Source organism: Callithrix jacchus, chromosome 13 (genome assembly GCF_049354715.1).
Source record: "Callithrix jacchus isolate 240 chromosome 13, calJac240_pri, whole genome shotgun sequence".
Taxonomy (NCBI): domain Eukaryota; kingdom Metazoa; phylum Chordata; class Mammalia; order Primates; family Cebidae; genus Callithrix; species Callithrix jacchus.
Genome location: NC_133514.1, coordinates 16,561,888 through 16,581,950, shown reverse-complemented (window position 1 = coordinate 16,581,950; position 20,063 = coordinate 16,561,888). Strand labels below are relative to the sequence as shown.

At 42.4% G+C, this 20,063-nt stretch overlaps 1 protein-coding gene across 2 annotated transcripts; it reads left to right on the top strand.

Annotated features, from left to right (window-relative positions):
- The first annotated feature begins 13,504 nt into the window (after nt 1-13,504).
- NEFM (neurofilament medium chain) lies at nt 13,505-19,337 on the top strand. 2 transcript variants are annotated; one of them, XM_008979100.5, is made up of 3 exons: nt 13,505-15,221; nt 15,945-16,069; nt 17,494-19,337. In XM_008979100.5, the coding sequence occupies exons 1-3, from the start codon at nt 13,935-13,937 to the stop codon at nt 18,845-18,847; spliced, it is 2,766 nt and encodes a 921-aa protein (XP_008977348.2). In that variant the 5' UTR covers nt 13,505-13,934; the 3' UTR covers nt 18,848-19,337. The 2 variants fall into 2 exon arrangements, with proteins under 2 accessions (XP_008977348.2, XP_017819171.1); XM_017963682.4 differs by lacking the exon at nt 13,505-15,221 and adding an exon at nt 15,335-15,643.
- Nucleotides 19,338-20,063: the final 726 nt, after the last annotated feature.

Below are 20,063 nucleotides of genomic sequence, written 5' to 3'. Positions count from 1 at the left end.
ATTAATCTTTCAAAGGCCTTTTTCATATCCTCAGACTCTATATTTTCTTTCATCCATTGAAGCAGAGCAAATCAGGAGCTAAGAAAAAGTAGGACCCATCTGGGCACGGTGGCTCACACCTGTAATTCCAGCACGTTAGGAGGCCGAAGTGGGTGGATCATGAAGTCAGGAGTTCAAGACCAGCCTGCCCAACATGATGAAACCCTGTTTCTACTAAAAGCACACACACACAAAATTAGCCAGGCATGGTGGTGCACACCTGTAATCCCAGCTACTCAGGAGGCTGAGGCAGAAGAATTGCTTGAGCCCAAGAGGCAGAGGTTGCAGTGAGCTGAGATGACACCACTGCACTCCAGCCTGGGTGACAGAACAAGACTCTGCCTCAAAAAAAAAAAGCGGGACCCAAGAGTGGGTTCCTATGCTGTTCACTCAAATCTCTTTAATGTTAAGGTAGCGTTAAAACACTTTCACCAATATGGCTCACAAAACCACTGTCACTGACAACGAATCTGAGTGCTTCCAAATCACTTTAGAAATATAAAATGTGATATAAATGCTTAATTAGAAAAAGTTACATGTGACACAGTTGCTATTTTTACTACCTGTCTATCAAGAACCCACACAGATTTGTCTAAAATAGCTGAGTTGCAGGCCAAGAAGAAATCAATCAAGATATCAAATGCTGCACTTTGATTTCAGAGGCAAGGCATGATTGGGGCCCGTTACGACTGTCCTTGACACCCAGGAATGGGGCAGATACCTTGAGGGAAACCACTAATTTTTAAGGCTTCCCCTCTTAGTCTTCCTCTGAAAGCTGAGGTTCAACTTGCCCACAACGGTCCCCAGCAAACATCAACACTCACCAAAGGACTTCATCCCCTTTTCTCTTCCTATGTACAAATCAGCTTAAAGTAGATACAATGCATAATTTCAACTCCAGCTCAGCAGCAAGGGAAAATCAAAAGGGCAATTGATGCAATTGATGGGCACCCTTAATGCCCAGCATGTGGTATATACAATGCCCCAAGATAAGCAAATCCAAAAGGTCAAAGTCAACTGTTTTCTACAGACTGATTGGAAAAGATCAATTACTCTCCAGTACCATCTGGCCACCAAACATTAATTGGCCATTGACTATGTAAATGAAATGTGGAAATGCATAATCATCCCCATCATTGTTCCCAGTCAAAATGTATTTTATAAAGGTGATGTGGCTGCATACAGCCTTCATAATACGGGGGATAAGCAGAAATACGGAGAGAAGTCAGAAGTGCCATTGTCACCAGTTAATCCTAGTGCAAGCCACACACCTGGAGCGCCATAGTTCCTGGCTCTTGCGAACTTGTTTTTAGACTACCTGACGTACACTTTGGGTCTTAGGAAAGAGTTACCAAGTAATGTCATGGAGAAGTCTGATCGGGACATCAGGAAAAAACAAGGAAAAGGGTCAAAACCCTTTGTTTCCTGAGTCTAGGAAACAGCTCAGACATGCTCTTTGATTTTGTTTAATTTGAGATGTCTATTTATAAGACATGTTCACCACATGCTGTTGTTCTACAAACCAGTGGGAAGAGGAAAGTGGAAAAGGATATAGCAGCAGTAAGAAGAGGACTTTACCTTTAAAGAGCCTAAAGTTTAATTGCAGGAACAAGATGTCTTTGTGTGTGCAATATAAAACAATAGGAGCTGGGATGCTTACCAAATCACGTGATGCCAACTACATGCTGGGAGAATTTATAAGAACAGAGGAGGCAACGAAGTCTTCCTGAGAAAACAGAAATGGAGCTGCAGTTGAGTAGGTAGAATTTGGACAGGAGGTAAGTAATAGATGAAACCTTCAGGAAGAACAGTGCCATATTATTGGAATTGTAAGCATGCCCTCTGTCCCAATCAATTCATTAAAATCTCATTTTCTGAACCCAGATACAGTGGATGCATTTCCAACTAGAACCCCAAATGACAACATCATGCAAAACAGGCTACCTTCCCACCAAGATCAGTACACAGAAGAAGAATAAGTTTCTTTGTTCTTTTAGCCACTGTGATATTGGGTCTCTCAGCTTAGTCTTTTTACCTAACTAGTGCAAGGTCTCACTTATTCCTTGAAAAAGTAGTCTTATTTAAGTAAAATAGATATCATCCCCATTACGTAGATGAGCAAACTAAGGCCAAGGGAAATTCAAGGTCACCCAACCCTCTGATGCTGTCCTGATATTAGTCTTTGCCTTTGGTAACTGTGTCACTTCTTATTTCTGACATTGTGAACAGAAGAACCGTTTAGATTTAAGTGTTGATGGGAATTTGACAGGGTTGAATTTCACATTTCAAATATAGAATCATGAACCTAGATTTTAAATTAGCTGCACATAGCAAGTCGTTTTCATAATTATTGGTATTACACGTTTGTTACCACTGCAAAATTTAAAGGAGCCCTGAAAGATATCATTGCAACACACAGTTCTAGAACCCAGGGCAGCAACGGTTGGCATTGGGGGTAATTTACACCCTTAATATAGTTAAACAGGAGGTCATTTGCATTCAGAATTGCACATTACCATATTTTTTCTGATTATAAAAATAATTAAAAAAAAAAAAACCTCTGGCAAGCACAGGAGATTTTAGAGTGTTCTGACAATTAGTATTTTAGACAAATGACATTGAGAAAGAGGACTTTCTAATCCTTCTGGATGCTTTTCTTAGCAGTTTGCCAAGAAAATAATAAGCTGTCTGTCAGATATTTTAACATGAAACATGTTGTGATAAATAAGTATTTTCCCTTCCACACTATTTTTGCTAAAATGTATTTAAAATTTCTCTCTGATTCTCACCTATTGATAGGATCTGCCTATAAATAAGAGATCTGAGCATCAAAATCCTATACATTTGAGTCCTAAGCATTGAAAATGGATGAGAATCTAAGTGTTGTATTAGCAAGAAAATTAGGATTTGGGTTCTCAAAAAATTCATAGATTATAGCCAGTGCCTGTTACGGTATAATCTGTCGTCTGTATCTTTCCGTAATTTCAGTTTTGCTTTTTGCCAGTCACTGAGACAAAAGAATTCATCTATATTCAAGGCTAAATGCAGATTCACAGTTACGTGTTCTGTTCACTTTAAGCCCACATGTAGCTCCTACAAAAGAAAGAATCTGCTACCTGGCAACTTTCTATCTCATCATGTGTGTCTGAATGCAAAGCATTGAGCGTAGGGGAAAGAACGGGTGTCCTGTTAAATACGTACACATACACGGTCTTATGCAAAAATAGTTTTTTTCCTCTTATCTTGATATTGAACTATGTGCTTAAAATCAAGCAACCATTAACATTGTGGCTGAACAGGTCTAGAATCATCTTCATTCTAACATTTTTACTGCCAAACCTGATGAGATAAAGCACATCAATTTCCTCCTTTTTACCCTAGGTAAATTCTTATCTCTCTGGCAAGTCTTTAAACTCTTCATGAAAGGGTTATGTGATATATGTCTTGTTAGCACAGTGAAAACCTACCACAGGCCCAGAACGATACCAACTGCTACAGGTGAGGTTTATGACCATGATAATGATAATAATAACTACATTATTAACTACATTATATGATAATAATAACTACATTATTATTATATGGTAATGTGCAATGTTTATCTGGCACTGTGAAAGGCACAGTAGTGCCTCAAAATCAAATATATACACACTATCTATCTATCTATCTATCTATCTATATGTTTATTTATTTATTTTATTTTGAGATGGAGTCTCACCCTGTCACCCAGGCCGGAATGCAGTGACACAATCTCGGCTCACTGCAACCTCTGCCACCTAGGACAAGCGATTCTTCTGCCTCAGCCTCCTGAGTAGCTGGGATTACAGGCACCCGCCACTATGCCTGGGTAATTTGTGTGTGTGTGTGTGTTTTAGTAGAGATGGGATTATACCATGTTAGTCAGTCTGGTCTCGAACTCTTGACCTCAGGTGATCCACCCACCTCGGTGTGCCAAAGTCCTGGGGTTACAGGCATTAGCCACCTTGTGTGACCCATGCACTCTATTTTGTCCCCAAAACCACATAACGAAGTAAGTACTATTATTACTGCTGTTTCATGAATTAGGAGAATGAGGTTTGGACTGGTTTAGATACAACGGAGTAACAAACAACAGCATCAAGGGGCTTGCAATCTAGCTAGGAATCTAGGACCAAATTAAGTAAGAAAATCATGGAAAAATACTGTAATAGTTTGGTGCAAAAATAATTGCAGTTTTTGCTGTTACTTTCAATGGCAGGAACCACAGTTACTTTTGCACCAGCCTAATATATAACTAAGCACTACATTGTGTGCAGTATACGGAGTAGAGAGTAGGGCATAAGTAGGAATTGCCTAAGGAAGAAGAGGAGGGGAGGGCAGGCACGGTGTTATCAAAGAGCTGCAAGTGACTGGAATAGCAGGGAGCATCACAGAACAGAGAGACGGGATTATGCAGTCCAGGCTGGAAAGAACGGGACACAGAGTCCAGGCTGGAGAGAATGGGGGCATATTGTAGATCAGGAAAGAAAGGGAACATTTAGCTAAGACTGACAAGACAGAGAGCATCTAGCTCTATAGTCAAGGAGACGGTTCTTCCCTTGGTTGTTTCATAGACATCCCAGATTTGGCATGTATCAATTCCAGCATCCAGCCTCTAACCCCTTATCTTGGTTTTTCTCCTGAACTTTATGTTTTGTGGGCTGTATTAGGCTAAAAAATGCTCCCTCTCTAAAGATGTACACATTCATTCCCCACAGCTATGAATATGTCACTTTGCATGGCAAAGGAGACTTTTCAGATGTGTGAATCCTGTTATGGCTTGAATTGTGTTCACACCCAAATTGATATGCTGAAGCCCTAACCCTCAGTATCTCTGAATATGTATAGGGCCTTTAAGAAGGTGGTGAAGCGAGGCGAGGTGGCTCATGCCTGTAATCCCAGCACTTTGGGAGACTGAGGCAGGCAGATTACCTGAGGTCAGGAGTTCAAGATAAGCTGACCAACACGCAGAAACCCGGTCTCTACTAAAAATACAAAATTAGCTGGGCATGGTGGTTCATGCCTGTAATCCCAGCTACTCAGGAAGTTGAGGCAGGAGAATTGCTTGAACCTGGGAGGTGGAGGTTACAGTGAGCCGAGGCCGCGCCATTGCACTCCAGCCTTGGCAACAAGAGCAAAACTCTGTCTCAAAAAAAAAAAGAAAAGAAAAAAGAAAAAAAGAAGGTGGTGAAATCAAAACGGGTTCTTTAGGATATGCCGTAATCCAATGACTAAGATTCTTATAAGAAGAGAAAATTATGAGGCAGACACATCTTGCAGGAAGACCATGTGAACACACAGAGAGAAGACAGCACCTGTAAACCAAGGAGGCCTCAGAAGAAATCAACGCTGCTGACGCCTTGACCTCAGACTTCCAGCCTCCAGAACTATAAAAAAAAAATAAACTGTTGTTTAAGCCACTGAGTCTGTGATGGCAGCCCTAGCAAACTAATGTTGATTATCAGGGGGTCTGTGTCATCACAAGAATCTTAGATAAAGCAGGGGGGTCCGAGTGAGAAAACGACATGTGAGATGGAACAGAGGTCAGTGAGGAGAGAAGATGCTGCATCACTAGTTTGGAAAACAAAAGAAGGGGCCCTGAGCTAAAGAACGCAGGTGGCCTCTAGAAACCAGAGAAGGCAAGGCCAGGGATTTTCTCCCAGAACCCCCAGAAGGAACACCGCTTGCCCCTCCTTGGTTTCAGCCCACTGAGACCAATTTTAGACGTCTCACCTCCAGAACTGTAAGACAGTAAATATGTGTTCCTTTAAGCCAGCAGGTGTGTGGCAATTTGTTGCAGCAGAATCAGGAAATAAATACGGGGGATGACATCACTGTCTCCCTCTGCCCGCAAGCCCTTCCATTCCACTCTAGTACCTGCCTCTTCTCATCCACCTTTCTTAATTTGCATCTTCCTCTAATCTCATCTGGATTCCTGCAATAGTCTCCAACTTTATTTTCCACCTTCTGCTCCCCTCTGCCAAAGTGAGTTTTCTAACAAACCAGTCTGACCAGGTCACTATCCCACTTAAACGCTTCAACTGCCTCTAATCAGCTATGGGATGAATGCAAAGGCCCGGTCATAACATAAGAAGCCCCCCTGTGGTCTCTCCGCTGCTTCCCTTTCCAGCCTGGGCTACAATGTCCCCCACTTCTCTCCAGCCTGGACTCTGTGCCCCATTCTTCCTGGCCTGTGCTACATAACCCTGTCTCTCTGTTCTGGGATGCTCCCTGCTATCCTAGTCACTTGCAGGTCTTTGATAACACTGTGCCTGCCCTCCCCTCCTCTTATTCCTTAAGCAATTCCTACTTATGCCTTCAAACTTTCATCAGGTGCCCTCTCTTCTAGAAAGCTCTCATAGAGGGTCTTTGACTCTTACCACTCCTCTGTGCTCTCATGACACATGTTGTTTACCTCTAGCTATGTAAGAAACAGTTTTCTCAAGGTAACTAGGTCTTTACTTGCCTGAATCCTTCAGTAGACTGTGTCCATCCAAGCTAAGATCCTGCCTTCCATGTTTCCCTAGTGGCCAGCACAGTGGCTGATACTGAAGACATTGTTTGTTGAATGAAAGTTTTAGGGGGAAAAGGTGGAACTTCATTTACTCATTCACACAACAAATGTTTATTGGGCACTCACTATCAGTAAAACACTATGGGATGTACAAAAAGAGATAAGACTTAGATCTGCAGTTAGAATTTTGTGGTTAGTCAGTGTTGAGACATTATTTAAATGGCCAGCAGGTGGTAGTACCCAACTGGACCACAGGCAATCATGTTCAGGGACTGAGAGGAGGAATGCATGGGTCAAAAATAGGGAAGGGTAAGCGGAGGTTTCCTAGGCCCCAGTCGAGGAAGCCTACAAGAGACTAGCTAGCCAGAAGCAGAAGAATTTCACAGACATGATATAGGGTCTTCACTAACCTTCAAATGGCTCAACGGTGACACATGAGTGTACCAAGTGTCTCACCCTTAAGTCTCCAAAAGTGCAGGTTTCCAAGGTACATAGAGCATGGGAGAAGGAAGGGGCCACAGATACCACCAGGAGGCAGGAGAAAACACAACAGATTGCATGAAATGAGGCACATTGGCTGAGGAGGAATTTGTATCATTAGGCATTCATTCCTTAATAATTTTGTGTAATCTAGATCGAGAAGCTGCTTGCTGCCATGACTAATATAGCATAGATTTTTTTTTCCAAGATCAATTTTTGCTCAGGAAAAATGAGAAATGGTTCTCTTCCTTGACCCTATCTGATAAAGCAGAAACCAAAGTAGATTTATACAAGTGAAAATAAGGTTGAGTCAAAGCACTTTGTCCTACAGATAACAGAAATGGATTAAGGCTGACTGGTCTCCAGGCAACCTATATAAGTACAGTCACATAACCTTGATTTTTTAGTATATAAAATAGATGATCAAGAGATTCACCGAAAATTATTCATGGCTGGCTCTTCACTATTTTAATAGATTTTAATAGATTTTAAAAGCTGCTTCCTTGCCAACCATCCTATTGTAAACCTTCGCTGCTCAAGACTGGGGGCCAAGCTTTTTCTTCTGCCAAGATTCAAAAGCTTCTTATTGGATCTCTCAAAGTAGATTTAGTTTAAAGAGTTTACAAAAAATTGTGAATACATGATTAAAAGATTGTCGTTTCAACTGTGTATAAACATATATATTAGTAAATAAATGATATGATGTTAAAATAATGTACAGTACAAATTAAAATTCTTCTGAAAAACAAAAATTGTATCTAAATGTGAGTGATAAATATATACCAGGAAAAATAATAGGTACATGATTAGAGATATTATCCACAGAGCATGGACTAGCAGAATAAATTTGATGTACTTCAAATTACACAGAAAACTAATTTAGAATACAATATAACAAAGACAAGTAATTCAAAGTTTTTATTTTTAATGTCTTTAATAAAGTCACAAACCATGAAATAATGCTTAGCTGAAAAAATATAAAGATGTTTTGTTTTTATATAAATAGGAAAAATGCACCAAAAGGATGTATAGTGGCTCTTGAATCTTTTTAACATGACCTAGCAGTTTAACAATTAGCTTTTAAATGAGATGGCCTCCTGATGATAGTGCTAAGGACTGCCCTCCAGAGCCAGAGACGCCTCAATCCCTGTCTTCATTCCACCACTTCTAAACTGTGTGTGGTAATTAGCCTCCCTGTGCCTCTGTGCTCAGTTGCTCTTTCCACAAAAGTGTCATCTCAAAGGGTTGTGGTGATGATTAAATGAGATAACCCAGTAAAGTTTTGGCACAGTGCCCAGCACATAGTGAGCTCTTAATAAATACCAGTGATTTTTATTGGTATGACTATGATCTGCCTACTTTCCTTTCCTTGCTCATTGAGACTGGAGTTTATAATCTACTAAAGAAACTTGTTCTGATGTTAGCACAGGTGTCAGAAGATAGGAGTTCTGGCCTAGGCTCTACTGCTTTCCAGACATATGACCTTGGACAAACCATCAATGTAATCAACTGTAATATGGGAATAACAATTTGTGCACAGCTCAGATGAGATTACATTGTTTTGTTTTGCTTGGCTTCTTTGATATAAAGCATTGTCCAAATGTAAAAGTCTGATGTGATGGCGTGGGATGTAGCATACCACTACGTATAGAAGAACACAGTATTCAGGCCTGACTAGGCCACATTATAAGTTATTACAAGTTACCACCTCCAGCTGTCACACCACCGCCCTCAGCTTCATGATGACATTCCTCTCAATAACCAGGGAGAGAGAGAGGCAGGCAGAAAGCGAGACAGAAATTAATATCAAACCCAATTAGGCTTTCTTGATCTACTATTGCTATTAATAATAGCTATTATTATTTTACCATTCTTGATCTAAAGGGTCTTTACAAATCTTTCTTTAAGAGAAAATGCAAGTTAAATACCCAGCCCAGCTTTCATGGCAAACAGGACCAGGCTCTTTCCTCTAAAGATAACAAACTACTTATTCAGATATATTTACTTTACAAAACAGGACATGGAATCATATAAACAGAAAGATTCTATTTATATTTAAATTACAGAGAAAACGACTAGAAGAAAATACTTAAATGATTGTCTCTCTACATCTCATAAATTTCTACACTATATATATATATATATATATACTATATATATATATATATAGTATATATATATATATATATAGTATATATATATATAAATTTTAACCAAAAAAGTAAGTTAAATATTCTAAAATATATGCTCTTCTTGGTAAGCTAAGTGACAAGAGAGCTACGACAGTGGGCCCATTTTCAAAGGGTTATTAAAGAATATTGATTTTCAAAATTGCAGAGACTGAAAAAATATCACCCAGTCCCGGGACAACGAGACTGAATTATTAGGTGGGTTTTCTTTATGACTTTATGTTCTCAGGTTTAGCTCTTCAGAAATTTGCTCCAATGATCATTGATCTGCTCTAGTTTTACAAGGCTCATTTTAATTAAGAGTTTCTAATAAAAGAACTATGTTTCTTGCTAAGTCAGACCTTGGTATGCTTGGGATAAAATATGTTATAAATATTTCATAACTGCACTGGTGCAGTTACGTGCAATGCAGGGTTTTCAAAATTCAAGTGCAAATCATCAAGATCTGTTGCTGCTTGGTAGGTAAAGCTAACGGGTTCAATTAAAAACATGCTAAACATTAGTACAGGAGAACTGTTTCATTATGCATCTACTGAAATTTATTTTTAGAATCACTTTTAGCAAGGCTCTATTAAATACTTTATAAAATTCTAAATCTTTCTCCTCTGGCTTTCACAGAACTGATTCAGAGTGGAGAGGTGAAAGCATTACACAGCAAAAAAAAAAAAAAAAAAAAAAAATCAGCAAGCTGTGTTAAAGGCGAAAGCTAAATTTTTCCCCACCACACATGAAATTTCCATATATAAAATTTCAAAGCTGATTAATTTAATATTTGGAATAAAATAAAGATAAAACGTTTTAAGTTTTGTAAATACTTCAGTTAACCTCATAACAACCCCGGAAAAATAGAAGGCAACACTCACATGAATAAAATATTTGGCAAGGGAAACAAACACCGTTTCAGTGCTTAATGACAGAAAAGAAACACTGTGGTCCAGATGGATTTGTTTTGATTAAAGACAATAGGGACATACATGTATATCCCAATTTCCCTGACAAGAAACAGCGTTTCTCCCCTGAGGATATTTTTATTTTGCTTTCAACTTTTGACAACAACAAAAGCAAAAGTCAAACCTGCTTTTTTAAAGTTTGACATCCCAAGGCTCAAGTAGAAATATGTAATATGGTGTTTTCCTTATGTTCCTACTCCGGCAGACTAAGTGACTAGCTTCCTACATCAAAAACCCCTTAAATAATTCTCAGAGGACAGGTTGTAAATAATTATTATGAGTTCTAGAACCAGATCCCAGACAAAAGGGTTTGGTTCAAAACACAATAGGTTGAAAGAAAGTACAGATCATCTCATCTTGGATGGATTCAGCCTACCAATTTGACAGTGGCGTCGTCCATCGGGAGTATCTTGTTTGTTATCCGGTTCCTACATCCCATCCTCCTTGCATTTTTGTATATCCAAAAATACTCTTTAAAAGAAGAAATGTAAGGAAATACGGAAAGATGGGAGAAAATGGCCAGCTCCTTATTTTTTTATCTTTATTTTTTGACCCAATAAATATACACCCTTTGCAAAAGAGTTTTTCCCATTGTTAGATGACACCCTAAAAAACCTGACAGTGGCTGTCTCTTAGTTACAAAGTTAACATTTGCACTTTTCCTACTGAAGGAACACATAGATTGGAGCATGCCTTGTATTTCTCTATAAAGTGATTCAAAACAGACTGTAGCTTATGAAACAACAATTCAGAGATAATTTCATTTAAAAGTCTTACATCTAAATCATATAACTTCTCTATTTAGAATCAATTACAAAGTATTGTAGTCAAACTTAATTCCATGAATGCAGTGTGATAAATTCAGGTGAATTGCCATGATTGTTTCCTCTCTTTTTAATATTTCGAGACGATTTCATAGCCTTAGTGTCGCTAGGGTTTAAAAAATGCAAAAGCATTTCTTTCTGTGAAAACTGTTAAGGTGGTAAATGTTCTTCAAAACCATGAGACAAAATTAGAAAACATCTGTTACAGCTTTTTAAAAAAAAGTTTTTATACTAAATTTACTGATGGGTATAACCTTCAAATCACCTCTAGGAAGAGTAAAGTGAAAGAGTTTAATATAAAACAAAACATTTTGCTAAATGTGAAACTGGATCCATCGTTTTTTAAGCCATGAGAACTGTTTTTCCTTAATAAGGCAACTGTTCTAATTCTTCACATCGTCTGTAGTGCCCAGATTGAACAATACATCATGTGACACTGAAGTTACAATTTTAAGCTATAGGCACTAGATGTAGCCTGAGTAACTGGCTCTTATTTTGTTTGTACGCAACACTTTCCTCCTTCTGTAACCAGCTGGAAGCTGAACAATTTCTGAGCTACTTTAGATACAAGGCAAAACTGGGTAATTGTGAAGTTAGACATGTGTTTCCTTGTAAATGTCTCTCTGCAGAGTCATCTCATTTCCAAAGCCCCAAAGAAAACTAACAGCAGAAGCCTGCCGGTTAACCATGTGCTGTCATTGCAGAGTTTGCAGTGAATGTGTACCATGAAATTGCCAAAGATTTGTATATATTTTAATAAAAGCAGAAAGCAATAAGAAACAAAGGCAAAATGACTGCATAATTAGCATTTGGCCTTATCTAGATGGCATCCTGCTGAGTCCAACCCTGACATCTGCAGTACTTTACAGAAGGCAGGGAGTTTTCTTTCTCTTTTCCTTTATTTACCTATACAAAACCAGAAAATCCTGTTTTTACAGTATTCACAAGCCAATCCCCTCATTCCATCATCTGTCTGTCTCAACAACTTAAGACATGGATGGGCTCTGCTTGCCTAAGATCTCTCAGCGAACTAGAACATCCTTCTCCTACATGGCCTGTGATGCTGCAGTTTCACATTAATAAACCATAAGTAACTCCCAAAATTAGCACCTCCTATTTAAAATATTATTTCTGTTTTAATATAAATGGCGCAAAAGAGCTGATAAAAATAAAAAATTAAACCTCTAGAAACCCACCCCTTTCCTGATTACTCACTGATGAATATGATCCTGTCATTTAATAAAACAGAAACTTGAGAAAACATGCTGTAAAAAGAAGCTATTTAAGTGTGAAGTCCCTACTTTTTACAAGCAGTAGTTTCTTCTCACCCATAGGAAGCATTTCACATTCTGTCACTTTACCTGTGGCCCCAGCGCTGTTGTTAGTTCTGCAATCTCTTCTTTACTTTGCCTTGTAGTATTCTGAACTTTTTAAACCTGAATTACCCCCAAAGCACTACCCAAAATAAAGGGACATTTTAACAGTACTCCAGACAGCAAGAAGTCTGTGTAGAGTCCTTGTTTACATAAACATGTTTAATGATATAGAAAATCTATTCCAAATCAATTATTAAAATCTAAAAGGAAAAATATATTACATTTTAAATGGAGGGAAGACACCTGGTTTTATTCAATGTTGTGGAGAATCTGTTCGGCAACTTTTAAATCAATTTAAAGTTAATTCAGATGCCTTTTCAGTCATTGCAATTACACATAGAGAATACTGAACCGAAAGATGGCAAGACAATTGTTTGTGTCCAAACTTATCAAAAACTATATTTCCCTGGAGTTTTCATCCCAACAAATTTCAAATTCTCCTTTCCAAGGAGCATTTGACCTTCACATTCCAGGCCCTGTATCTCTTCATTTCCTATGTCCATCGTATGTTACAAAACTCAAACTGGGCTACAAGTATAAATTTCTGTTTACTGACATTAATGAATTTTGGTTGTTTTCAACATCTGCAATCTGTTCCTTGTGCCAGCCCCGCATTGCAGAGAAGTCTTAGCCTGCGATTCCAGCTTCGCTCCTGCAAAGAAAGTCACTACAGGCAGGTTTAAATTGTATTTACTCGGAGAGAAGAGGGGGAAGGGAACTCCCTGCCCCCTGCCAACCTGACAGGCCAGCCTGGGTGACAAGCCCCCAGGGTGGCCGCACCCCCCACTAGCCGGCCTGGGCGCTGTCCTTGGTGCTGCCGGCGCCATAGCGAGCACAAGCGCCTTACCTTCTGCCCCTGCGGAAGCTGCGGTCGTTCCCCAAACGTTAGAAATGCCATATCCCACTTTTAATACAAATAACTACCCCGGCCTGTTCTCTTTAGCCTTCAGGCAGACCGTTCCTCAAAGTCTTTCTTTTTTCTTCTAGACTCAGCTCCTCTGCGCTCATCTCCAGCTGCTTTAAGACAAGGAGTGGGGGAAGGGGAGAGAGGCAAGAACAGATGAGGGTGGGGGAGGGGAGAAGAGGGAATGCAGGGGGAGGGGAGGGAGGAGACGGGGTGAAGGAAAGATTGGAAGAAAAGGGTCCCTCCGAGGAAGGGGCTGAGAGAGGGGCGGGGTGAACGGGACTAAGGAAGGCCAGTAGGAGGGAGAAGACGGGCCAAAAAAGAATTGGATGGGATTAAGCACAGAAGATGGGTAAAGAAAAAAGTACCGGGGAAATTGCAAAAGAAGAGAAAGGCTTGAGGATAAGAGTGTAGAGGGCTAAAGAACAAGGGGACCTCCAGGGTGTCGGGGAAGTGCTGCACGAACGGCGGGACAGTGACAGACAAAGAAAGGGCGCTGGTGATATTCGAACCAAGGGTGCGAAACGGGGGTTGAGAAATGGGGAGAAGGAGAACGCCCGGAGACAAGTGGCCTGGGACTGAAAAGGGACCTGAAGGGAGGGGCTGAGCCCCAGGCAGCAAAGTCCGGGGTCCCGGGTCGATGCGGCCCCGTGCACGTGGAGCGGGTGCTGAATCACCGCTCAGCCGCCCCCTCCCCTCCTCCCCGACCGGTGCCCGCAGTCCCCGCCTCCTCGGCCGCCGCCTCCACTGGGCGGGGCCCTGGCCCGGGACCAGCGCCGCGGCTATAAATGGGCTGCGGCGAGGCCGGCAGAACGCTGTGACAGCCACACGCCCCAAGGCCTCCAAGATGAGCTACACGTTGGACTCGCTGGGCAACCCGTCCGCCTACCGGCGGGTAACGGAGACCCGCTCGAGCTTCAGCCGCGTAAGCGGCTCCCCGTCCAGCGGCTTCCGCTCGCAGTCGTGGTCCCGCGGCTCGCCCAGCACCGTGTCCTCCTCCTACAAGCGCAGCATGCTCGCCCCGCGCCTCGCCTACAGCTCGGCCATGCTCAGCTCCGCCGAGAGCAGCCTCGACTTCAGCCAGTCCTCGTCCCTGCTCAACGGCGGCTCCGGACCCGGCGGCGACTACAAGCTGTCCCGCTCCAACGAGAAGGAGCAGCTGCAGGGGCTCAACGACCGCTTCGCCGGCTACATCGAAAAGGTGCACTACCTGGAGCAGCAGAACAAGGAGATCGAGGCAGAGATCCAGGCGCTGCGGCAGAAGCAGGCCTCGCACGCCCAGCTGGGCGACGCGTACGACCAGGAGATCCGCGAGCTGCGCGCCACGCTGGAGATGGTGAACCACGAGAAGGCTCAGGTGCAGCTGGACTCGGACCACCTGGAGGAAGACATCCACCGGCTCAAGGAGCGCTTCGAGGAGGAGGCGCGGCTGCGCGACGACACCGAGGCGGCCATCCGCGCGCTGCGCAAAGACATCGAGGAGGCGTCGCTGGTCAAGGTGGAGCTGGACAAGAAGGTACAGTCGCTGCAGGATGAGGTGGCCTTCCTGCGGAGCAACCACGAGGAGGAGGTGGCCGACCTCCTGGCCCAGATCCAGGCCTCGCACATCACGGTGGAGCGCAAAGACTACCTGAAGACAGACATCTCATCCGCGCTGAAGGAGATCCGCTCCCAGCTCGAGTGCCACTCCGACCAGAATATGCACCAGGCCGAAGAGTGGTTCAAATGCCGCTACGCCAAGCTCACCGAGGCGGCCGAGCAGAACAAGGAGGCCATCCGCTCCGCCAAGGAAGAGATCGCCGAGTATCGGCGCCAGCTGCAGTCCAAGAGCATCGAGCTGGAGTCGGTGCGCGGCACCAAGGAGTCCCTGGAGCGGCAGCTCAGCGACATCGAGGAGCGCCACAACCACGACCTCAGCAGCTACCAGGTAGAAACCGCGGCTGCGCGGCCAGCCTGCGCCAGCGCCAGCGCCGCGCGCCCCCGACACTCGGGCGCGTGCCCAGGCGCCCTCTCTGCCGCGCTCCCTGGCGGCCGCTCGCTAGAGCGCGCGCCGCAGACCTAAGCTACTTGCTCACCGGCATCCTGGCCCCCTCCTCCTCCACTCTCCGCCCCCACCCACCTGCCCCAGCTGCCTAAGAGTCTTGACCTTTCTCAAAAACGTGCCTGTTTTTCAGTTCTAGTTTTGCACTCTTACACGTTTAAAGTAGGAGGGATGCTTTCAGTAGTGGATAAAGCATCAGCTTTAGGATAGCTTATGCAGAAACGCGTGTATTCTCTACTTTTCCGGCAGTGATCGGAAGAGCTCTCAAAATTGGCTTCAGCCCAAAGGGCTCAGATGGGAATGGCCAGGTCAGCCATGGAGTTTCCCCATGCGTGTTTGTGTCCCGTTGAGACGTGTTCTAAGTCCTCTGGTCTCCGTGTCTGATGTGCCCAGGAAGTTTCCTATTGTCTTATTGATGTTGTTTGTTCGTTTGAGAATCCCTTCGATTTAAAAAGGGGGTGGGGGAGGGGGGCTGGGAGCGCTGTCCGCGAGGTTTGCAGTCGTGGAGTTGGGTGGGAGGATGCGAGGCGGAAGGGTTGGCAAGTGGTTTGCGAGGGAAGTTGCTCTTTGCAAGGATAAGTCTAGGGAGACTCTCTGTGTCTGTTTCAGGACACCATCCAGCAGCTGGAAAATGAGCTTCGGGGCACAAAGTGGGAAATGGCTCGTCATTTGCGCGAATACCAGGACCTCCTCAACGTCAAGATGGCTCTGGATATAGAAATTGCTGCGTACAGGTACGGTGCTCACTGCGTGTATGGCCTGAACACTAACCGCAGTGCAGAGGCTTTTCAGTCAGAGCCTTCACCACTTAAGTTAAAGCAGGCAGGGTGCAGGCATCAACTAGGTGTCTAGTTTTCTTGCATACTTAAAAAGAAATTATTCTAAGGAATTGCAATTGTGGTTTTCTCTCTTTTTATGCCGCTTTAAAAGAATGAATACTAGTAGAAACAAAAGGTTTTTGAATGACACAAAGGAGGTACAGATTAATCTCAATGCATATGCTTAAACTTTTTATGGAAAAATGTTTTCAAATGCTGGAAGCACGAACAGAGTTCTGGTTTTTAATATTTCATCTAGTGGTTTCAGATTTTCAAATGTATAATGTCAAGGACAAACACCAGGACATTCTATTTCTCTGTTTCTCTGTTATATAGCTTACTATTGCCATCATCTGGCTGAGAATAGATGTAGATTGATATATTATAGATATAGTTACTTTATATATGTAGGTAATTTATATGTATTATATTTTATGCTAGACTATAGTATAAATTGTCTATACATCATGTATATTATTAATCTAGATCTATACATATATGTGCATATGTATATCTAAATATAGAGACACAATTATGTATGATCTTTTTATACATAGACAGATAGGTTATAGGTCTGCTAACTGATGTGACCTTGCTATTGACTAAGCTCAAAGGACAAAATCGTTGATTAAAGTTTTCCTATTACCAATAAGGTGGTTATAATAAAACAAGAATAAATTGCACTTACAGAGCTATCTCTCTTTTCAGGAAAGCTGAATAACTATATTAAATAGACACTTCATGATGAAAAAAAATCTACCAATTTATAACTTAATACACCCATATTAACACCTGGCTGAGTTCTGAAATATGCTTAACAGTAAGATTTTTATGAAAGTTACATTTGCTTTAAAAATAGTACATATCCTGAAACTCTAAATGTTTAAGAAAGTCACTAATCTCAGAAAGGCTGTTTGGCTTTGGAGTCTGGGGTTTCTGTTTGTTTGTTTGTTTGTTTGTTTGTTTGTTTTGGGGGGGTTCTTTTTGCTTTTTTTATTTGGCCACTAACGAGATTTTCAGCTCAAGAATTCATGTTGCACCTAATGGATCTCTACTGCAGAGCCAAGACTTAGTAGCTGGGTGTGGTCAGTGGACTATTGGGCAAGATTAGTTATGGCAGGGGACAGCTGTCTGGCAGTCCAGGAGAATCCTTCTCTATCACTGAGTAGGACATAATATGCCAATAAGTAATAGCAGATATTATACTGAACTGATAGAATATTTTACTTGTGTAATTCTATTAATTCAAAGGTAGCTACTGCAATACCCAGAATGTAATGAAGCTCAGAAGGCCCAATGAAATTTTTACTATGTTTTCTGTTCTTTGACCTTCTCCTTAGAAAACTCTTGGAGGGTGAAGAGACCAGATTTAGTACATTTGCAGGAAGCATCACTGGGCCACTGTACACACACCGACAGCCCTCAGTCACAATAACTAGTAAAATTCAGAAAGCCAAGGTCGAAGCTCCCAAGCTTAAGGTCCAACACAAATTTGTTGAGGAGATCATAGAAGAAACCAAAGTGGAGGATGAGAAGTCAGAAATGGAAGATGCCCTGGCAGCCATTACAGAGGAATTGGCCATTTCCATGAAGGAAGTGAAGGAGGAAGAAGCAGAAGAAAAGGAAGAGGAACCGGAAGCTGAAGAAGAGGAAGTAGCTGCCAAAAAGTCTCCAGTGAAAGCTACTGCACCTGAAGTTAAAGGAGAGGAGGAAGGGGAAAAGGAAGCAGAGGAAGGCCAGGAAGAAGAAGAGGAGGAAGAAGATGAGGGCGCTAAGTCAGACCAAGCCGAAGAGGGAGGATCCGAGAAGGAAGGCTCTAGTGAAAAAGAAGAAGGTGAGCAGGAAGAAGGAGAAGCAGAGGCTGAAGGGGAAGGAGAAGAAGCTGAAGCTAAAGAGGAAAAGAAAGTGGAGGAAAAGAGTGAGGAAGTGGCTACCAAGGAGGAGCTGGTGGTAGACGCCAAGGTGGAAAAGCCAGAAAAAGCCAAGTCTCCTGTGCCAAAATCACCAGTGGAAGACACAAAATCAAAAGCAGAAGTGGGAAAAGGTGAACAGAAAGAGGAAGAAGGAAAGGAAGTCAAGGAAGCTCCCAAGGAAGAGAAGGTAGAGAAAAAGGAAGAGAAACCAAAGGATGTGCCAGAGAAGAAGAAAGCTGAGTCCCCAGTAAAGGAGGAAGCCATGGAGGAGGTGGTCACCATCACCAAATCGGTAAAGGTGCACTTAGAAAAGGAGACTAAAGAAGAGGGGAAGCCACAGCAGCAGGAGAAGGAGAAGGAGAAAGCAGGAGAGGGACGGAGCGAGAAGGAAGTGAGTGATAAAGGTTCCAAGGAATCCAGGAAGGAAGACATAGCTGTCAATGGGGAGGTAGAAGGAAAAGAGGAGGAGGAGCAGGAGACCAAGGAAAAGGGCAGTGGGAGGGAAGAGGAGAAAGGCGTTGTCACCAATGGCCTAGACTTGAGCCCAGCAGACGAAAAGAAGGGGGGTGATAAAAGTGAGGAGAAAGTGATGGTGACTAAAACGGTAGAAAAAATCAGTGAGGGGGGAGATGGTGCTACCAAATACATCACTAAATCTGTAACCGTCACTCAAAAGGTCGAAGAGCATGAAGAGACCTTTGAGGAGAAACTAGTGTCTACTAAAAAGGTAGAAAAGGTCACTTCACACGCCATAGTAAAGGAAGTCACCCAGAGTGACTAAGATTTGAGTCCATTGCAGAAGGTTAAGCCATATGACAATTTCAAAATGCATGTGATTGGCAGCTTCAAAACAGAACGGGTTCTCCCATGGGGGCTCCAGACATTGTATTTTACTTTGTGCAATATGAGGGGACTGCATGCAAGCTCAGGGTGCTCCCTCCTCAGTCTTTGGGGGATTCAAATGCATGATATTGTATGTACCGGGGAAATTGGCCAATTTCCTAAGCTGTCAGAAGGGGGTCACTCGGGGGGGATGTCTTGGGATGTATTATGCAAAGTACCAACTGAGCCAAATACAACAAATGAAACAGAGAACTCTCTTAGCCTTAAGAAAGCTGTATATGAATAACTATGTTTACCTCACTGGTGCATTTAAAATGGACTTTTGTTCATGGGAGAACCTCGTTGACATGCACAGTTTGCAATCTTATGTTGATCGATGTTAAACGTCACAGCAGTACTTGCTCAATAAAGGTCATATTGGAAACATAGTCAATTGCTGGGTCTTATGTCATTTCTCTTTTTATAATTTTTATTCATTTTTATTTAGAGAGAGGGGTTTTGCTATATTGGCCAGATTGGTCTCGAACTCTTGGCCTCAAGCGTCCTCCCACCTCAGCCACCCAAAGTGCTAGGATTATAGGCATAAGCCACCACACCCAGCCTGTTATGCCATTTCAAAGTGAAATCTCCACTACCTGAAGTTTTCCTGCCCTAAAATGGATTATTGGAGGGAATCGTAAATGGCCTGCACTTATTGCTATTTCCTTGAGAGTAATTACTTGGAAAATGTAATTGCTGAAGATATTTTCAGGTGTCAACATCTTTACAGAGCCCAGTTTTCATCCCCAAGTGTTAAAATCATATTTTTTAAAATAGAAATCTGGTAGGATAGAAATCTTCAGTTTCTCTATCCCAAACTGGGACTCAAAGAACCTCCAGGTAAGAGGACCAATAAAGGAGGTGTTCCTAAAGTGTGCCTTGGAGTTGGGACAGAGGAGAGGAGCTCATGGCATTTATGATGATGTGCCCAGAGGAGACAGGGCTGACATCACTAATACTCCCACCAGGAAATACCCAGCCTCAGAGGCATGCCTACTGTGCACAAACACACACATACACGTTGTCGGCATCACTCATTCTTGATTTGGTTGACAGAGATTTATACCTTTAGTATTTTACTAATTGGGGAAAATAATATAAAAAATAAAATACCT

Excerpts from the sequence above, each read along its gene's own strand:
- NEFM (XM_008979100.5), top strand. The coding sequence starts at position 13,935 with ATGCGGCCCCGTGCACGTGGAGCGGGTGCTGAATCACCGCTCAGCCGC. Across the intron at positions 15,222-15,944 it reads ACGACCTCAGCAGCTACCAG|GACACCATCCAGCAGCTGGA; the intron begins GTAGAAACCGCG and ends TGTCTGTTTCAG. Across the intron at positions 16,070-17,493 it reads ATAGAAATTGCTGCGTACAG|AAAACTCTTGGAGGGTGAAG; the intron begins GTACGGTGCTCA and ends CCTTCTCCTTAG.